General features: G+C 43.8%; 1 protein-coding gene across 3 annotated transcripts in view; it reads right to left on the bottom strand.

The window, feature by feature from the left end:
* LOC146861711 (uncharacterized) overlaps nt 1–19,254 on the bottom strand; it is a 539,257-nt gene that overhangs the window by 20,793 nt on the left and 499,210 nt on the right. For all 3 annotated transcript variants that reach the window (XM_085646062.1, XM_085646065.1, XM_085646063.1), the window contains one exon: nt 9,378–9,476. In XM_085646062.1, coding sequence (XP_085502188.1) covers nt 9,378–9,476 — 99 coding nt within the window. The remainder of the gene's footprint in view (nt 1–9,377; nt 9,477–19,254) is intronic.

Here is a 19,254-nt window from a genome sequence, read left to right as displayed (position 1 = left end):
TTAAACGCATTTAGAAAAGTATGTTAGTGGATGTCTGTTACACCTGCACATTGGGGTATGTCTTCACTAGTCCTCACTTTTTGGAGTCGGACACCTGGACATATGCAACTTTTATCACTGCAGTCTTGTAGAATATTATTAATCTATCTCAGTTTCTCTTCTTAGCCTTTGAAATGTTTATTTAAGTATGGGAGACCTCCCTATTGATCATGGCAGAAAAGGAAGAGTGAAATATGCCCTGTAGTTATAAATCCATAAACCAAGTATCTTATCTGGAGTAACACCTTTGTTGTTCAAGTTGACTCATTATGACTTATACATGATATGGCCTAATGGCTGTTGTAGGTATTTTATTTTTCTAGTCTTTTGTGACATTTGCAAAGGGCCAAATTGATTATGGCTGAAGGCACTCAATATAGACACTTGTGATGATTATTTCATGGTAAAATAATTTTATCATGTCTAGTAAAAGGTTCAATTTGAACTTTTGCAGAGATTGAAAACCTTTGCGATCTGCAATTACAGGTAAGTCTCATATTCTTTCTAGGCACTGTTTGTTATTTATGAAATAAGTGCATGCTTACGATTTTCAAACCATTTTCTGTGCTATTCAATAGCATCAGCTGTTCGTGAAAAAAGGAAAGATGGCTAGTAAGTGAATTTATATAGGGTACTTGCGGTCCTACATTACACTAACCTGTGCATAAGATGGTTGATTTGCAGTGACTTGTCCATTTTGTTTTTATCTCACCTTTCAGATTTCCGTTTTGTGTTTTAATTTTTTTGCATATTATGTTTTAAACATTATATCCTGATAGATCAGTATCTTGTATACCAACACATCATATCCTGATAGAACAGTATCTTGTATACCAAAATGTGTCTCCCTTAACTAGCCGAGGATAGTGCTTGATAACTAAAATCTTTAGTTTGTTGGCCTCAAGTTCTAGCAGCTTCTCAAGGAAGCCACCTGCCACAGACCTCTTGATTGGTAGATGTGCCTATAAAATCCTATAAACTTTGACAAGTGTCAATGCCATAGTTAAGACTTTTTCATATGGACAAACTATGGAATACATTTCCAAAAATGAGAAACTTGGCCCTGTACATGTGTAGTGAATTAAGTCCATAGAGTTGGCTATAACTGTGCGCGTCAAGGGAATTACAGGTTTTGCATACCTGTTTTTTCAAAGCTCTGTATTAAAATTGCAGTTTATTTGACCCTTTTGAAATCCTATTAAATCTAGCTTATTAAAACACTACTATCCCTCAACCACATCCTCCTAGTAAAACAATAGCCTTCTTGTAGCTTGCAATCTTCAAGGTTTTTTTCTGCATTAGTTTAATTGGAACAAACCTTGATGTTGTCAGAAAGTCTTGGTATATTTTCTTGTGTGGATTGGGTTTGACTGACAACATTTATTAATATTATCCTAATACTGATAATATTTAACAATCATAGGTGCATGGACACATTTATTTAGAAAAAATGCATGGAAAATCACCAATTAGTGTGATTTTGTACCCCAAAAAAATCACCAGGTACTTGCTACCTTATCCCATTAATTTAAATGTTGGCTCACAGAGCTCCACATTGGTCAGCAGTGATAGTGGACCGAATTGCTTTGTTTCCAAGCAGGCATTTGCTTATTGTAATTTCACCACTCACTGTTTGCATATGTTATTTTCCTACTTCCAAATTCAAATCCCTTTATGTGTCCATCACTCAGTACTGGTTAATGTGTTTGAATGTTTTTACGTTAGTTTAACAGTCACAATGACTCCAAAGTAATCAAGAGCATGTACAGCAAGAGCTTCCAAGTGTAATCCACTTGAGCATTCCTTTATAACCTTACATTTTTACATCCTACTTGCTCTGTTCAGGGATATTTTAGCGATGCAGGGAATACATTTGACTCCCTCGTTGTTATCAGCATTGTAGATGTTGTTCTAAGTGAAGCTGATGTAAGTATACAAGAGTCTTCCACCAATGGTTTCTTCCTTCTTTATGTTTTTTCACAACTGTCATTTTCTGGACAAGTCACAGATTTCCATTACCTTGCTTAAGGATTATGTTACTAACTCAGTAAGTATCTGGTCTTGGCATGTAGAGCTGTAGATTCACATTCTTTGCATACACCTGCCATCTAGTGCTGGGTCCGGATGTTTGCAAGTTGTTTTTCTTCGAGGAAGTCTTTCCTAGTCACAAGGTAAGGTGACGCCTCCTTTCGGTGATAATGTGCATAGGCATCAACTCCACTGTTCAGATTGTTTTCCCGCAAGAGGGTGAGAATGGAGTAAATAAGTGTAGAATAGAGATGTCCATGCGTATGAGTGTATAATTAAGAACTGCAACAACTAGAGGTGCCCGAGGAGGCGGGTGGGCACATGTAAATCTACAGCTCTACATGCCAAGAACAGATGCTTACTGGTTAAGTAGCAGAATCCTTTCAAAGCATGTGTGCTGTAGGTACACATGCTTTGCATAGATTACAAAGCAGTATACTCCCAAAGCGGTGGCTAACCTGTAGATGTTGCAGTTGTTTAAAACAGTGTTGAGCTGTAGATTTACATGCACCCATCCGCCTCCCCGGGCACCTATAGCTGTTGCAGTTCTTAATTATTCATTCATACACATGGCCATCTCTATTCTACACTTATTTACTCCATTCTCACCCTCTTGCGGGAAAACAATCTTAACAGTGGCGTTGATGTCCATGCACATTATCACCGAAAGGAGGAGTCACCTTACCTCGTGACTAGGAAAGACTTTTTCGAAGAAAAACAACTTGCAAACATCCGGACCGAACACCTGATGGCTGGAGTATGCAAAGCATGTGTCTCTACAGTGCACATGCCTCGAACATAATATTTTTTTCAGTTAAGAGGAACAGAAAATAATTGAGTGACAAGCTCAAGATCATTTTGGGAAACAAATGAACTCTAAAATAAATGAGCCATGAGTATGTTCGCTGATTATTGTCTTGGTCTTTAGTTAAGACTACCAGATGACTCTATGACTCACATGTGTAACTTTTGCTAGTTCCTATTAGGAAATAGCACGTTTGCGATTTCCTGATAGCGGGTGCGAATATCTAGGAATCTCTATTAGGAAATCGCAGGTTACATACATTCCGTTTTGCAATTCCCAATTAGTGATTTCTATGGATTTGCCATTTGGGAATCGCAAAATCGTAATTTCGTACATACGGGCCTAGGACTCTAATAGGATATAGATATAGATATATATGTATATACATACATACAAATATGTTTTATAGAGCACGAAAACTACCCAAGGGCATTTGAGCATTTTCCATGAGCACCAGATTACAACACATTAGGTCAATGGTATTTTATGTTGAGCACAGGAGATTAGGGGCCTAATTACGAGACTGGCGGTCCAAATCCTGCCAGACTCACGGGGAGTGATATTCACTGAAAAAATGAAGGTTTTAGGGATGTTATAGTTCTAGTTAGGGTCAGATGTCACTCATACAAAACCAGTGAAATTCAGCAGTTATAGTTACCTGAGCTAACTATAACTTACACCCCGCAATGCCCGGCTTATTACCACATATTACATCACTCATGACATGGTCAGTGACATCACTGAGGGCATCATTCAGTGAGTGTTGGTGTTTTGTATAAGTTTCTGAGACTTAAAGATACATACTAGGCTACTACAAAGTTAAATTACTATACTTTGTGTACTACTGAGTGATACTACTTCTAACATATATTATAGGAGTGGCTGTGTGACTGTGTATATGGGACTGAGTGGCTGTCTGGCTGAATGGGTGTGTGAATAGTTGTGTGGGTGTGTGAGTGGGTGTATGAGCGATTGTTTAGGGTGTGTGGTTCGATGGATCTGTAACTGGGTGTGTGAGTGGTTGTATAGGTGTGTGAGTGGCTTTGTGCATGAAAGAGTGGGTGTATGAGTGGCTGTATGGGTAACTGAGTAGCAGATTGAGTGAGTGACTGGGTGTGTAAGCAGCTGTACAAGCAAATTAGTGGCTATTATATTGGGTACTTGGTTAAGTGACGGTGTATGAGGGGCTGTATCAGAGAGTAAGTGTGTGAGTGGCTGTATGGGTGAGTGAGAGGGTGTGTTAGTGTTTGTATGGATGCGTGAATGGGTATGTAAGTGGTTGTGTGGGTGTGTGAGTGGTTGTATAGGTAAGTGGCTGTGTCGAGAAGCTGTATGGGTGAGTGGGTGTCTGAATAGTTGTGTGGGTGTGTGATTGGTTGTATGGGTAGTGAGTGGTTGCGTGAGTGCCTGTATGAGTGAGTGAGAGGCTGTGTGAGTGGCTGTATGAGTGAGTAGGTGTGTGAGTGACTTTGAATGAGTGATTGGGTGTGTGAGTAGTTGTATGGGTCTGTGAAAGGGTATATGGGTGGTTGTGTGAATGGGTGAATGAGAGGTTGTATGGGTGTGTGAGTGGTTTTGTGGATGATGTCATCAATGATATCATCCAAGATGTAATCAGCGATGTCATCAGTGATGTCACTGACTATGTCATGGGTGATGCAATCACATGTTAATTCCCATAGACTTTGCAGGCCGAATCACTGAACAGAATTGCACCAAATTTGGCAGAAACCTATGTTTTGGTCTGCTGATCGTGCTTTTTGTTATTTGGTGTAAATCCGTTCAGTAGTTTGAGAGATATTAAAGGAAATACAAATTTGTATATGAGTGGCTGCGACTACTTCGCAAAATATAAAAAGCTTGTGCAGAGATCTGAAGAGCTCTGATTGGCTGCCATCACTTCAACCAGGAAGTGTTAGCTGCCAACACTTCAACCAGGAAGTGCTGGCAGCCATTTTAGGACTCTGCTTCAGCCTAATCCCAAAAACAAACGAAAAAAAGTAAAGAAACGGGGGCAGGGTACGAATACCCTGACACTTTAGCTCTGGTGCTGGGGACCCAGCCAAGGCAAAAAATCACATTTGTTTTAAATTCACGGGGAGATTTGCTAAAATCACCAGTAATTTAAAAAAAAAAAAAAACGTGGTCTCCCTTGCTTGTTTTTCAAGAAACCCCCAGGTGGGCCAGGTCCTGGGGGGTTGCCAATATGTATAAAATAAATAGAGGGGGCACACGTTGACCCCTTATAATCAATCAGGATTTGTAAAGCGCTGCTGCTTCACCTGTAAGGGTCTGTGAGGTTTATGCTGCTGGATCATGTTGCCTGTGCTTATTGGTTGAACATCCAGGTCTTGAGGACCTTGCTGAACTGCTGGAGCGATAGTGAGGCTCTGAGGTGCAGGGGGAGGGTGTTCCACGTCTTCACCACCAGGTAGGAGAAGGAGCAGACTTCGCATAAAACTCTTTAACTTGGGCTTGGGTAGATTTGGCTTCGTACAGTCAGGTAAGCGTGGAGTGGACCGTGACTCAGACTCCGCAGACAGGCGAGGCCTGGAGTGCTGACGCTCCTGAACCTCCCGAACCTCGTATGACTTCGACAGGCGCAACAAAGTCAAAGACCTTTTCTTTTTTTTAATTGTTTTATTATACTTGGGGGACATACCAAATGACTGAGAGCGCAGATGTTCGCTGGGTGCAGCCCTGCAAACAATCCCAGGATCTTCCATGTGATCGGGATCTTGAGCATTGTGGGGTTGTCCGACAACAGGTGGCAAGAAGCTTGAGGGATTACTCAGCGCCTTCGGGTGCATGGTACGGCAGTCCTCACAAATTTTGGAGTCGTGCTCATGCTCCAAGCACCACACACACACCAACTGGGGGTCTGTCATGGACATCTGTCTGGGATAGGCATCATATGGTTTGAAATAACCCAGTTTCTTAGGTGACATTACCACACCAGGAGAGCATAACTCTCAAAAATAGATGACAAAAAGTCAGAAAAAAGCTGGTCAAAAATGACTGAGGGTAGCTCTGACTGCATCAGCGCTATCTAGCGCAGAAAGGAAAGAGCTGATGTCAACGCGCCAGGGTACTGTGCATGTCAATTCCGGCATCGAACTGAATGATGCTACCTACCAGCACACAGGGGTACTGCTAAAAAAACTTATGACTCCAATCTGACGCATGGTGATTATTCGAAGGTAAGGAATTTGTGGATAGAAGTCTCTGAGATCCACAGTGCAGAGACCACACAAGACGCATGTTTTAGTTGGAAGGTTGCAAGACATTGCCCCTTAAGGAACACTCAGAGTTAACCACACACTTCAATACACCCACACAATTGTAATTCAGGAAAACAATTCACCAGTGGATATGTTACAAGTGGAGGCTGGTGTGTGAACAAAGTGCCAAGAGACCAAATAATTGGCAAACTGTGCTCTATAAAAATATCAAGTAACATAAGATAATACTCAATCAGGAATGATGCATTGTGCATTTGAGCAGCAATATGTGTAGGGTTATTAGGGTACAGAAAATACTAACGTCGAAGACACCAAAACTCCTTTTCATGATACTGGTATCAGTGGCAATTCAAGTATCGTATACCACATCTCTTTCATCTACCTTCTTCTATGGCACCTAATCAGGATGCTTAGCAAAGCCTGACAGCTTACGAATGGCGAGTCTCCCCATGGGTACCAAGCTACTGTTTTTGTCAAATACTTAGTCATTGTGCATGTCCCTGTTCTAGAAATTCTGAGGTAGTCAGATTCTTCAAGAATTTCCTTGTCATAATTCATCACCTCCTCTTCTAAAGAGCACTAAGCAACCTAGGTGCTCTGTAAATCAGCTCTTCTCTGTGAAGATACAGTGAATCAGGTACAATGTATCTCTCTCTAAACTAAATTTTTCCATGGGCCAGAATTCAGTGCAAGCCTTACAGTATTCCCTGGAAGATTCCTGACGAACAGCAATTACAAGACTAGTGCTTGCTTATCAAATGGAATTTTAAACTACAAGTGCATATTCTTAAAGGTGTGTTTTCAAAGGCGCTGAAAGAATATAGTCTCAGGTACACCACAAACTTGGTGTACATTCTCTTGCATCCTCTCCCAATCCATTATCTAAAAAATAAACATTTTCACGATCAGAGTTGCTCAATTTCTGTCATTTTATTCTTTTTTTCTCTCAGAGAACCATTGATTCAGGACAATAGTGACTGTACCCGAAGGTAGGAAACAGGTAGAGCTAGGTCTCAAAAGCATTCAAAAATCTTATTATTGATGCTTCCTGTGATCATACAACAGTTAAAAAAACACTTTATATTTTCCACACAACCACTATATGGCGGGGCTATACATGGCATGTGAATCTATAACAGTTTCATGCTGAGAAAAGAAAGATTTGAAGGATGATGTTACAAAATCCCAAAAGCATCGAACATCTAGATTGACAGTGAGACAATCCAAGCAGTGTTTGCTCTGTCATTTACTCAGAGGGTCTGTACTCCTTTAAGAGAGGAGAACTGGGAGTCATGACTTTATACAGAAAAGAAGGGACTTTGTAGTACAGTTCTGTTTATAGAGAATACATGAATCCACTGACAGGAGAGGAGGATGGTGAAGAACACACATGGACACACATAAATGACAGAAAGGAGGATACAAAACATCTAGGCACCATGGAAAAGCAAGTCATTTTTGAACCTCTAAGAACCTCATTCTGGGCCACTCGGTATTTGGGGTGGCAGGAGAGCTCCTAGTAAATAAATACCTATAACACACAGTGTAGTATTTTCCAGGTGTGGTATTACTTTCCCATTACAAGCTATACAGGTTGAATAGGGGTAACCATACACCAAAAAGTATCCTATACGTTATCCAAGCAAAAGACACAAAACACCCCACAAGTGGGTAGGAGGCTTGACTCTAAAGGATAGAAGCAGTTCCCTCGACTACCCTATTGGTGGTATGCTTTATCACTGGGTCTCATCCTGGTCCCTTAAAACCAGGATGGGCTCCACCATATTCCAGGAAGCACTTTGGCAAGTTTCTGCTGGTGTCTTAGACTAAAAATACCTCTCAACACTGGATATGCCTTTATTAGTGGTGTTCCTGGAATGATTAAAAGCAATAAAAAAAGAGGGTACGTTAGAGATAAAGGTTCTGCGTTTACCTCAGATCTTGCAGCATTACAGGTTAAGCTATCACAGGTATGTTTTAACTTGCAAGTTCATAGGTTGTCCATTGTTGTTTCTTTATGTGTTTACCCAATATGTCGAGCACATGGTTTAAGGGTGTTGAGTGATTCACTGAATGAGATGTGCTACTATTGGGCACTACAGAGGTTCATGGATTGTTTAATACAAGTGTATTATTATTTCTTTACAGGACAAGAACTTTGTTGGAAAATGGCAATGGAGCCTTTGTGTTGTATGTTTTATGTTTACATGTGTTGTGGTTTTTTTACTGACATACTTGCATGAGACATCGATTCCGGGGCATTATACTGTAAGCCCTGATGAAAGCCCTGGACCCTATGGTCCACCCAGTATAAAGCTGAAACATGTTGACTCCACATGGGTGTAGGACCTTTATCTTTAATACACCCCCTTTTTGTTTTGCTTTTAATTATAATTAAGGCTCCCTGTTTTCCATTTTTATGGATTTTTACAGATAAATACAGACAGAAAACAATGTGTTTTCTGTCTGCATTTATTTTTAAAAGTGGATAAATACAGAAAATGGGCTTCTTTTAAGTGACTCTTCATGCAGTCTTTCATGAATTATAGCCCAGCAGCTGAGCAGATGGACAGCATGGGAAATTAAAAAACAGGATGAAATTTCTTTAAATAAATGCATATATCAACATACATTTGTGGTATAATGCTAATGTTAGCCAGTGGATGTACTGCTATGTAATATTTGGCATCATAATACAGGAATAATAGTATTAAAGGGACACCCAAGTGTTCCGAGGTATTTTTATTTTAAGACATAGCAGGTTATTTTCCAAAGTGCACCCTGGAATATGGTTGAGCCCATCCAGGTTTTTAGGGACCAGGATGAGACCCGATGAAGAAGTATGCCACCAATGGCGTGGGTGAGGGTCTAACAAACAAAACAAGAATTGCTTCTATCCTTTAGAGTCAAGCCTCTGCCCGCTTGTGGGGTTTTGTTATCTTTGCTTGGTTAACATATGGGAGGACGTATCTTATCCATCTCCTCTCCCCCCCACTTCCCCTTGTATTCATTGACCCTCTGGTCACCATCTGCAAAATCGGTTACGGAAAATGGTTAACTCATTACGCAGAGTTTCCCAGTTATAAGCAGCAAAACATTTAATCTTGCGTTTTTCGTCTCACACATTGTAACAAGTCGTTTTTTGTGTGCACAATCTGCTGATCACATCTTCCAACCCCCAATTTGGACGCAAACTCTAATTTACACCAAATCAAGATTACTGATCTACTCAGATTGAGATACTAAGTCTTCAACCAACTCACCTGCAGGACTGTGTATGCTTTCCATTCCTGTATCGTTTTCGGGATCCATACAATAGGATACTTCTTCTTCCTTTATGTTGAATGAAATAATCCCATGCTCTGAAATACAAAAAAACAATGCAGTATGATATAAAATTATGTCTACCTACTTAAGAAAGGCTGCCACTGTTAGTCCTTACCAGGTGAGGTTGAAACCTGGAGGCCAAATTAAAGAGATTTTGTAGCTGTCAAGTTCTAAGACAAGAATTGTTGCTCTCCCTGAGAGCTACATCGCTAACAGTATGGATAGAGTGGTTTGGCTGGGAAGGGAGCTGAGATGGCGGTGTTCGCTCAGAATATGGGGTCAAGAAGAATGCAGAAATGTTCTACATTGTTTTTTTTTTAAAGCACTTTTTATTGACATTTCCAAATAATAGGAACAATCATCGGCATTGAATATGATGAGAATCAGTCCATTGACATGTGTACAGTCATTCAACATCTGATAGAATAATACATTGATATGACAATAACATTGAATACCTCTCTGCGCTAGTGCCCCATTGTGGATAATCATATTGTTTAGCATTCCACGATCCGTCCCCTTGATTCCTTCAGTCACTTACTTCTAAATCTGAATTCCTCCGGGGGGTCGCATATATTCCCTCGATAGGTGTTCCACCCTCCCCATATCTGAGTCCATTTTTTAGGGCAACCTCTATGCATATACACTGCCTTTTCAACGATCATTGTGGTATCCATGTCCTTACACCATTGGGGAAGGGTAGGAGGCTGTCGGGATCCCCATTGCTGTGCTATGTTTCGCTTTGCCAGCATCATGCACAATGTTACCCAGGTTTGTGCCGTACGGTTAAGATCTGTGGGTTCCCATATGTTAAGGAGGCACCTCCTTGGTTCCGGGAGAGTCGTGATCTTTGTAACCTGAGAGAGTGTGCGCATTATCGCCTTCCAATACCGGACAATTACGGGACATAGCCAGAGGGTGTGAAAGAGAGTCCCTTCTTCGCCACAGTGTCTAAGACAAAGCGATGAATCTGTCCGATTAAGTTTATATAGGAGTGTTCAGGTATAGTAAGTGCGATGTAGAATTTTTAATTGTATCAATTTGAGTTTTAATGGTATCGCTACCTCCTTGGGGGACTAAAGTGCTTCCTGCCAATCTGTTTAGTCGAATTCTCCTATTTCTGTTTCCCATTTAGATTTAAGGGCTTTCAGGGGGTCTGGCTGGTTATTTATTAGTTACCGATACGCATGAGATATGGCTTTTTTAGTAAGATGTTCTGTGAGGAGTCTATCTTCCAACGGTGAGGATTCCGCCAGCTGTGTACCCGGTGCGATCGCGGCCATGAGTGTATGTCTGATTTGTAGATAGCAACATTTTTCGGTGCTTGCCAGACCATACGTAGTCTGTAATTGAGCAAACGTAACTATTTCCCTTTTCTTCCAGAGATCTCCGACTCGCGAGATTCCTATCAGATCCCATTGTCGAAACCCCTTAGTATTGCGCATCATACCTGGTCTTTTTGTGTCCCATAATGGCATGGCCTGTGTTATCCTTCCCTCCCATCCTAGCGCTCGTTGTTTCTCAAACCAAACTTGTATAGTATGTGCCGTCGGGCCCGTGAGGTTATGTCTCCTGATCTTGTTACACAACGCCCCCATAACCCCTACAGCACCCAGCAGATGTCTATCCATACGATATGCAGGGTCGTCACAGGGTACGTGTAGCCATTGGTTTATAACCATGAGCTGTGAGGCCCAATAGTATATTTTGATGTCGGGAAGGGCGATACCACCGTCATACCAGCTTCTTTTTAAATTATGGAGTGCTATCCGTGAGGTTTCCCCATCCCATAACAAACTGGTCACTTCTGCGTTTATTGAGGTAAAGTATGTGGGGGAGACAGGGAAAGGCGTGTTCTGCAGTACGTATAGAAAGCTAGAGTGCCATCATTATGAAGAGGGCCGCTCTTCCCAGCAGCGTCAGTGGTAGGGAGCGCCAATGCTTGACGTCATGCCGAAACCGGGTTAGGGGTTGTGTAAGATTTTCAGCGATGAATTGTGTTCTGTCAGCTGTTACATATATCCCTAAATATTTGAAACCACTCTCCGCTACCTGTATTACACACCCCCTTGGAAGCCGTGGTGGGGAACCCTGGAGTACATAGAGGTATGATTTCGCCCAGTTGATGGTATACCCGGAAACCCGTCCATATGACGTACATATATCTAGGAGACAATTAATTGAGCGTGTCGAAGATGCTAAGTACAACAAGATATCATCCGCGTATAAGGTGATGCGGTCTTCCCATCCCATTGCCCATTTCAAGCCACGGATAACCGGGTCTTGGCGTATCCAGGCCGCCAACGGTTCTAACACCAGCGCAAAAAGAAGTGGAGAAAGGGGGCAACCTTGTCGTGTCACCCTTCCCTGCGGCAAGGCGGTCCATATATGGCTGTTCACTACAACTTGCGCCAATGGTTGTGTGTACAATAGCTGGATCCAAGCGCAGATCTTGGGACCAAATCCCAGGTGGCGAAGGACTGCAAATAGGAAGGGCTACTCCACCAAGTCAAACGCCATTCTAGCATCCAGTGATAGAATGACGGCCTCTTCCTCTATGGTAGAGCAGCGCGCGATGACACCATTTAGCCGCTGCAGATTAAGGCCGGTATTACGATTTGGCATAAACCCGGATTGGTCTGGGTGTATTACTGTGGCTAGGTACGGCTGCAGCCTCGTTGCCAACACTTTTGCCAGGATCTTTGCTTCGGCATTAATCAAAGAGATCGGTCTATAGGATATGCATTCGTGTGGTGGTTTGTTGGGTTTATGAATGGCCACTATAGTGGCTAGTCTCTGGGTAAGATCCCTTTCTCTAAACTGTCAGTGTACATGTTTAGTAAGTGTGGTACACTCTGCGTTGTTGCTTTCTTATATAATTCCACGGGAATTCCGTTTGGCCCCATTGCTTTCCCTGTGTGAAGCGCGGCTATCGCAAATGTTAGTTCTTTAGGAGCCAAATCTTTTTCGAGGGCTGCAAACGCAGATGGGGCTAGTGTGGGCATAGCTATATCTTTGAGGAAGTCCAGATTGTCCGCTATGGTGGTTGTGGCCTCTGGGGTATATATTTTTTTATAATGCGCCACCAAAGCCTCTGCAATTCGCTGGGTATCCGCCAAGAAACTACCATCGTCCAGTTGGATCTGCGCCACCCATCTATTAGCCCGTTCCTTTTGTTCTAGCCAGGCTAATAACTTACCCGCTTTATCACCTAGTTCGTATATAGTGTGCTGTTTTTTGGGGAGCCTAGTTTTCGCCGCTTCCCAGACGTAGGACTTATATTCTTGCTGTGCCATGTGTACCCGGTGTGTCGTATTTTCATCTATATGCACCACATGTTCTGCCTCTACCCGGGGCACCCTTTGTTCAAGACTATCGATCTCTTTTTGCTGGGTCTTCTTATGATCCGTCACCATCGAGATGGCCTGTCCTCGAAGGACTGTTTTGTAGGCTTCCCTCAGTGTCGTCTGGATGCAACAGAATGTTTGTTTTCTGCAAAATATTGCTTAGTTGTCATAAGAGCTTTGATAATTTTAGGAATTTTAAGGTATCCGGGATAGAGCGGGAACACCCTACGCCTCTGCGGGGTGAAGGCTGCGTATGCGATGAGGACTGGAGAATGGTCCGAAATACTCCTGGGTAAGTGTTTCGCCTCTGTAACACCCACAATCCCCGTCGCCAATTTAAAAATATAGTCCAGTTTAGAGAGGCTATTGTGTACCCCCGAATGGAATGTATACTGTCGTTCTGTCGGACATCTGATTCTCCATACATCTATTAGGCTTAAAGCCTCTGTGAATTCGAGCAGTTTAAGATTGGCACTACTGGGGTCTCTAGGGGGCTGCCTGTCTATGGATGCATCCATCGTCGCGTTGAAGTCCCCTCCCATTATTAATTCTCCGTGTGGAAGTTACAGGACGAGTTCCCCAAAGCCTGGAAGGTAGTCTGATGTAGTGTCGGAGGGATATACACTGTCACTAAGTTATAAATTTTCCCCTCCCATTGCAGGTCATTGCAGCAAAGCGCCCCTGGTCGTCTTTTCGGGAGTCAGTTATTATCAGTGGGAAACGCTTATTCACTAGTATACCCACACCCCGCGAACCTGGTGTAAAGTCAGAAGGTACCACCATTTTGAAGCCCCACCTATCAAGGGCTCTGCAGGCCGTGCCGGTCAAGTGAGATTCTTGGATGAGCGCCACAGCCGGACCTTTACGCTTAAGCTATTGTAAGACCAGCCCCCATTTTATTTTATCCCCTAAGCCATTTACATTCCAGGACAACACTTTAAATGGGGGGTTGGATGTTCGGGGACTCACTATTTTTGGCCCCAAGTCAGCAGTTGGGGCATGCATTCGCGTTTTATCTGTCATCTATTGCAATGCAAAACTGCGTTAAACATATATTCCCCCTCACATCAATGCCACAAATGCCATTTGTCAATATCTTCTGCGTAACCATAAACTCCAAAACTAAACCTATAATGAACTCTGTGAACTGCACCCATCCCCCCTCCCTGCCCAGTGGATTTGGAACTACCCGCCACCCCAACTCAGCAGAGTGCTTAATCCCCATAACTATACTTGCGTAGGGGAGGGGGAGGGGGGGGGGGGGGGGGGAGTCACATCTTGCTTTTCGCCCCCTCCCCAGACAGTTCGTAGTTCAGTGCGAGAAATCCAAAATTGTAAATGCTTGAGCCCAGTCTTTAATTATTGTAGGCGGACCCCCCATTGGGTCAGCAGCGGGAGCACACAGCCACGACAGGTCCGGTATCTGTGAATCAGTCTGAATTCTCTGCTTCATTCGGCTGTGCACCCTCCGCTTCCTCTAGTCCGGTGCTCCCTGATGATTTTGATGACAGACTGCTGTTTATGCACGGGACCCGTTCGTTTGGAGTCTTTCGCTGGTCGCCAGCCTTCTAGCCAATCAGAGGCTTCCGCTGGCGTGGTGAAAAACCATGTCTTTCCTTCCGCCTCCACTCGTAACTTTGCTGGATATAGCATTGCATATTTGAATTCACGACTGCGGAGTTCTCTTTTCACGTCCAGGAAATCAGGGCGCTGCTTTGTCACTGCAGCAGTGTAGTCCGGATATAGGGTTACAATACAATTGTCCACTCGCAGCGGGCGAGCAATGCGGGCCGCCTGTAGGTGCCAGGATCGGCCGCGGGGGGGGGGGGGGTGGGCGGTAGAGGAAGGGGGGAAACCCGGTCGGGGCCTTCCTCCAGGCACGCGATGCGCTCTCTCCACCGAGAAGAAGTTGGACAGCCCACGCGGCTGTAGCTGGTCCGTAATAAGTTTTTCAACAAAGAGGTCTAGGGCCGGCACGCCTACCAAGCGTATATTATTCCTTCTGGACCTACCCTCCGGATCGTCAAGCTTATCCAGCAGCTGTTTTTGCACAGTTTCTAATGTCTGTATCTTTTTTTTTTTAAACGCCGCCGTTTCTTTGGTAGGAGTCTCCGTGGTAGTTTCTACCTCCTTTAGTCTTGTTCTCATTTTAGATACGTCGGCACGTAGCAACGTGATATCAGTCGAGATTGTCCCTATGGATGCCTGCATCTGGGTCAGCGCGGCCATCACATCTTGGGAGGGTAACCTCCTTCAGTTTGTCGGGTGGTAGGTCTGAGCCACTGGCCGCGGGCGGCGGTGGCGCGTCTGCCTGCCCCTTGTGATAAGCATATTTTTCTAGTTTGGTGTGAGACACCGTACGTTGCCCTCTGCCTCCCATGGTGATCGAGGCGGGCGATGCTGTGATCCGGTATATCAGGGGGGGCACCAATAAGGGGGAACCAGCAGTCGCCGCCGGCTGCCACAGGGAGTCTCCTATGTGCGGCCTGTCGGTTTTACCGGTCCCTGTGGAGCACCCCCCTTGGCAGATCTCGTGAGGCTAAACAGCTAGTTTATCTTCCCCTTGCTTTCCAGTCAATAGCACACTACAGTGCGTCCCGGCCCCCTCACGCAGTCCCAATCCTCACCGTGGACCACCGTTGTTTGCTTCACAGGATAGGCCCCTAAAGCCAAGTCTTTCCCATTCACATATGCTGAGTCAACCAAACACCACCTCATGCCCCTGTGCCACATCCAGGGCCTCTTGTCAACGACCGGCCTCGGGGTCTGCTCAGCAAGGAGTCCGCCCGCCACCATGGTCACAGCGCCAACCCATACACTTTTTAGAGGGGCAGACAGTGATACGTTCAAGGCCCAGGAATCCGAGCAGCAGAAGGTGCTTAACGGGAGTCAGTAGATTGGTCTGGCTTCCAGCAATTCTATGCCTTTTCCCCTTATATGCAGGATCCCCTCGTCGCGCTCAGGCTCCTACACTCGGCCATGGGGTACGACCACAGTCACGGGGCCGCCCCCTCTGCGTGTGCAGAGTCTCTCCCGCAGCCGCCACCGATTTCAGCGCCTCAGCAGGCACCGGGTCCCGGAACCCGCCGCCGCAGCCCAGGGGTCTTGTTATGGGGCAATCAGCGCGGCATACAGCGTCAGGCTCACATGCAGTAATACCACCCAGGCAGTGCGGGACCCACCTCACATCTCCATCAGATTCTGTCGGAGAACGGCCAATTCTTCTCTTGCGGCCCAGTCTCCACACAGGCTATAACCTTCGATCGCGGGGCACTCGATCAAGATGCATGATTCTTCACGGGACCGTAGGGATCGGGGCGTGCACACGCGAGAGTTGCGCCTCCCCTCCGCCTCTGGCGCACGATGAATCGAGGTCCCGGCTTTACTTTCGTTTTTAGGCCTCAGTCGCGTCACTCCGTCTTCGTTGGCTGCTGGCCACACCCCCCTCAATGTTCTACATTGTTGATGAATTTAACAAGCTGGAGACAAATATCCAAACATTTGTTCAGGAGCTGAACTTTCTATGAAACAACCTAAGGAAAAGACCATCTTCTCCTCAAACAACATTTCCTCATTGAAGGCATGTCAGACATATTTGCCTATACATCATCATGATTTCCTTACTCCTGGACCTTGCCCTCTTGTCTGTTGTTTCAGTTAGGCCTAGAGGCTTTGTTTTGAGGCCTCCTTAAGATCCTTTAATAGATCTTCCAAAGGCCATCCAATGTGTCCAATGTGTCCTATATAATATTACCTGTCACCGAAGCCACAATCTCCCACTAAGCAGGGTTGGATCTGACTAGAAGGCACAAAGCATTTGTTGTCTGAAGTGCTCAGCTACTTGAAAAAATAAGCATTGGAAATGCAATCGGTCTTGCATTTGTTTGAGTTAGAGCTATTGGCATTGTAAATGGTAATGTCTTATCTATGTGTGGTAATCTTTTAAGTTTTGTAAACCAGTGGTGCAACACATGATGTTCTGTGTTCGGTTCTTGGAATGTTCTTGTCCAGGGTGACAGTTGCCTCCTGGTGTTTTGTTATAAAGTACTAATAAACGTCTCTGCGTCACACTCTCATACTTTGTGCAAGTGTGTCACTGCAATTTGGGGACGAACGGGCTTCACGAGCACTGTGTTTCTCTGCTCTCCTCAGCTGTTCATTCTAGTGTCACAAACGTTCGGCGGAGAGTGTTTACAGTGCGGCGCTTGTCTGAGTTGAGAGTGCTGTACGTTGTTTTGTGAGGAGGACTGCTGGCTCACAAGAATTGTGAGACTAGTGTTTTAAAAGAAACACAGTTTTATTTTGTACCTCTTGTACGTGCATCGAAGGCTGTTCGTGCGGCTTTCGGATAGCCTCGAGGCAGCTCAGGATTTGTCTTCACTCGTACGTCTGTCCACAAGCAAGAAGCAGAACTCACAGTGGGGATGATGTGTAGCAGGCGTCTGTTTCGTGGAACAAAGGGAGGTACGTTAAAGCTTTGCGTCATCTGCCTGATCAGTGTTTCAAGTTTCAGTTTCTTGGATCTGCAGTGATATGCCTCTTTGATTTGGTCCGGCGGATGTCATTGGAGGAAGTTGAGAATCTCCTGTGAGTCCCTGTCTGTTTCTATTGCAGTGATACGCACACTTGTTTGTACAGTGAATGTTAAGGAGAAGGATGTGCTGAGTTTCCATGTACTTGGCCAAGAAACTCAGCATGTCCCAGAGTTTTTAAATTTGTTGCATGTTCAGACAGTGACACGCACACTACATTGAATTCACCAGTGACACATACACTGTCTGGTGTGTTAATTCATCAGTGAACACTGTAGCGTGTTCATCAGGAGTTCATAAACATTGGATTTTGACAGATTGTTTACACCTTCAAATTAGATTTGCATTTTTTAGTGCAATTTCCTTTTTTCTGTGTTCTTTTGGGGGACATGCAATCAGTTAATCCTCCGCCTACATTTTTATAATCCCCTGGTGAGATGTCAATCAAATGGAAGATTTGGTATAGTGCTTTTATAAAGTATTTAGGGCTTATGGGAGGAAATCGTTATTGCTCAGAAAGTAAAGGTTTCTCCTTGAGCACAATTTAGGTTTTGAAAGTCAAACTATTTTTGAACACCTTCATCCAATTCAACAAACCTCTGATGATGAAGAAGAGTTGGATGAGTATTAGGAGGCAGTTTGTAAGTTGGAGAAACAGTTTGATGTGACACCTAGTCTAATTGTCAATAGACATGAGTTTTTCACAAGAGAGCAGCATCAGAAGGAGTCAATAGACTCATTAGTGGCAGCCTTATGCGTCCTAGCCGCTTCATTGATCAATTGATTAGAAATCAAATGGTGGTCAGATGTCATGACAAGAAACTGCAGGAGAAGCTCCTCACTTACAAAAATCCATCTTTGAATGAGACAATAGACTTTGTCAAAAGTATTGAAATATCTCAAAAGTGTTCAGAAGAATTGATAAATAAAGAGAGTGTAGAGGCAATGTTTGAACAGGGTTCTGCCGAGGGTGACAACACCACATTTTATGATCAGATGAAGCAATTTCATACCAATTGAAGTGATAAGAATTGGCTTTTTAAGCAAAATAATATTTGTTTTAGGTGTGGGTACTCTCGACATTTTCCTAATGGTCGTCCTTGCCCTGCAAAAAGTGCAACATGCAAGAACTGTGGGAGACTTGGTCATTTTCCAAATGTGTGCCAAGCAAAAAAGAACAAAGTAAACATAGTAGTGGAGGACTCAGGTGAAGATGTGGCGGGGCTAATGGATGGAAAGAGGGACATGGTTTTGGTTTTACATGGTGAGAGTGAACAAGAGTGTAAAGACCCATGCTCTTATTTCAGGTGGATGGGAAGTCCCAGAGATTATTAGTGGATTCTGGGGCTAAAATGACCATAATTACTGAAGAATTGCTTAAGAGCACATGGAACAACAAACCTTGGTTACCTCCCAACAGGTGTCCAGTCACGTATGATGGGAAAAGTATTGAGTTGGTCGGATATTTTGAGTCTCCAGTTTAATGAGAAAATCATTTTAGGTAAAGCGTATGCCGCAAAAAAGGGACTTAACATTTTATGGTGGTATCAGCAAGATTTGTTTGGTTTAACTTTGAAACCGGGCAAGGAAGTACAGGTGTCGTTGGTCAAAGAGGGTTGTTTGAACACCAGTACTGATTGGATGGTGAAGCTTCCAAAAGTTTTTGATAAGGGATTAGGAAAGATTAGTGGGTTCAGACTCAAGACCAAAGTGCGAGACAATTCTACCTCTGTCAAACAAACTTTTGAAGAGTTGGGAAACATCCTGGAGAAAATATGTATCCAAGGAGTCATTAAAACCCATTGAGTCCTCCCTATAGCTTTCTCCATTGGTTATTGCAAGGAAGAAAACTGGGGATCTTAGAGTTTTCATTGATCTGCGAAGTTGAAACAAAATGGTTTGGGTGAATTCACACCCTTTACCAGTTTTTTTTT

This window comes from Triturus cristatus, chromosome 3_1 (genome assembly GCF_964204655.1).
Source record: "Triturus cristatus chromosome 3_1, aTriCri1.1, whole genome shotgun sequence".
Taxonomy (NCBI): Eukaryota; Metazoa; Chordata; class Amphibia; order Caudata; family Salamandridae; genus Triturus; species Triturus cristatus.
This window is presented reverse-complemented; position numbering and strand designations above follow the sequence as displayed.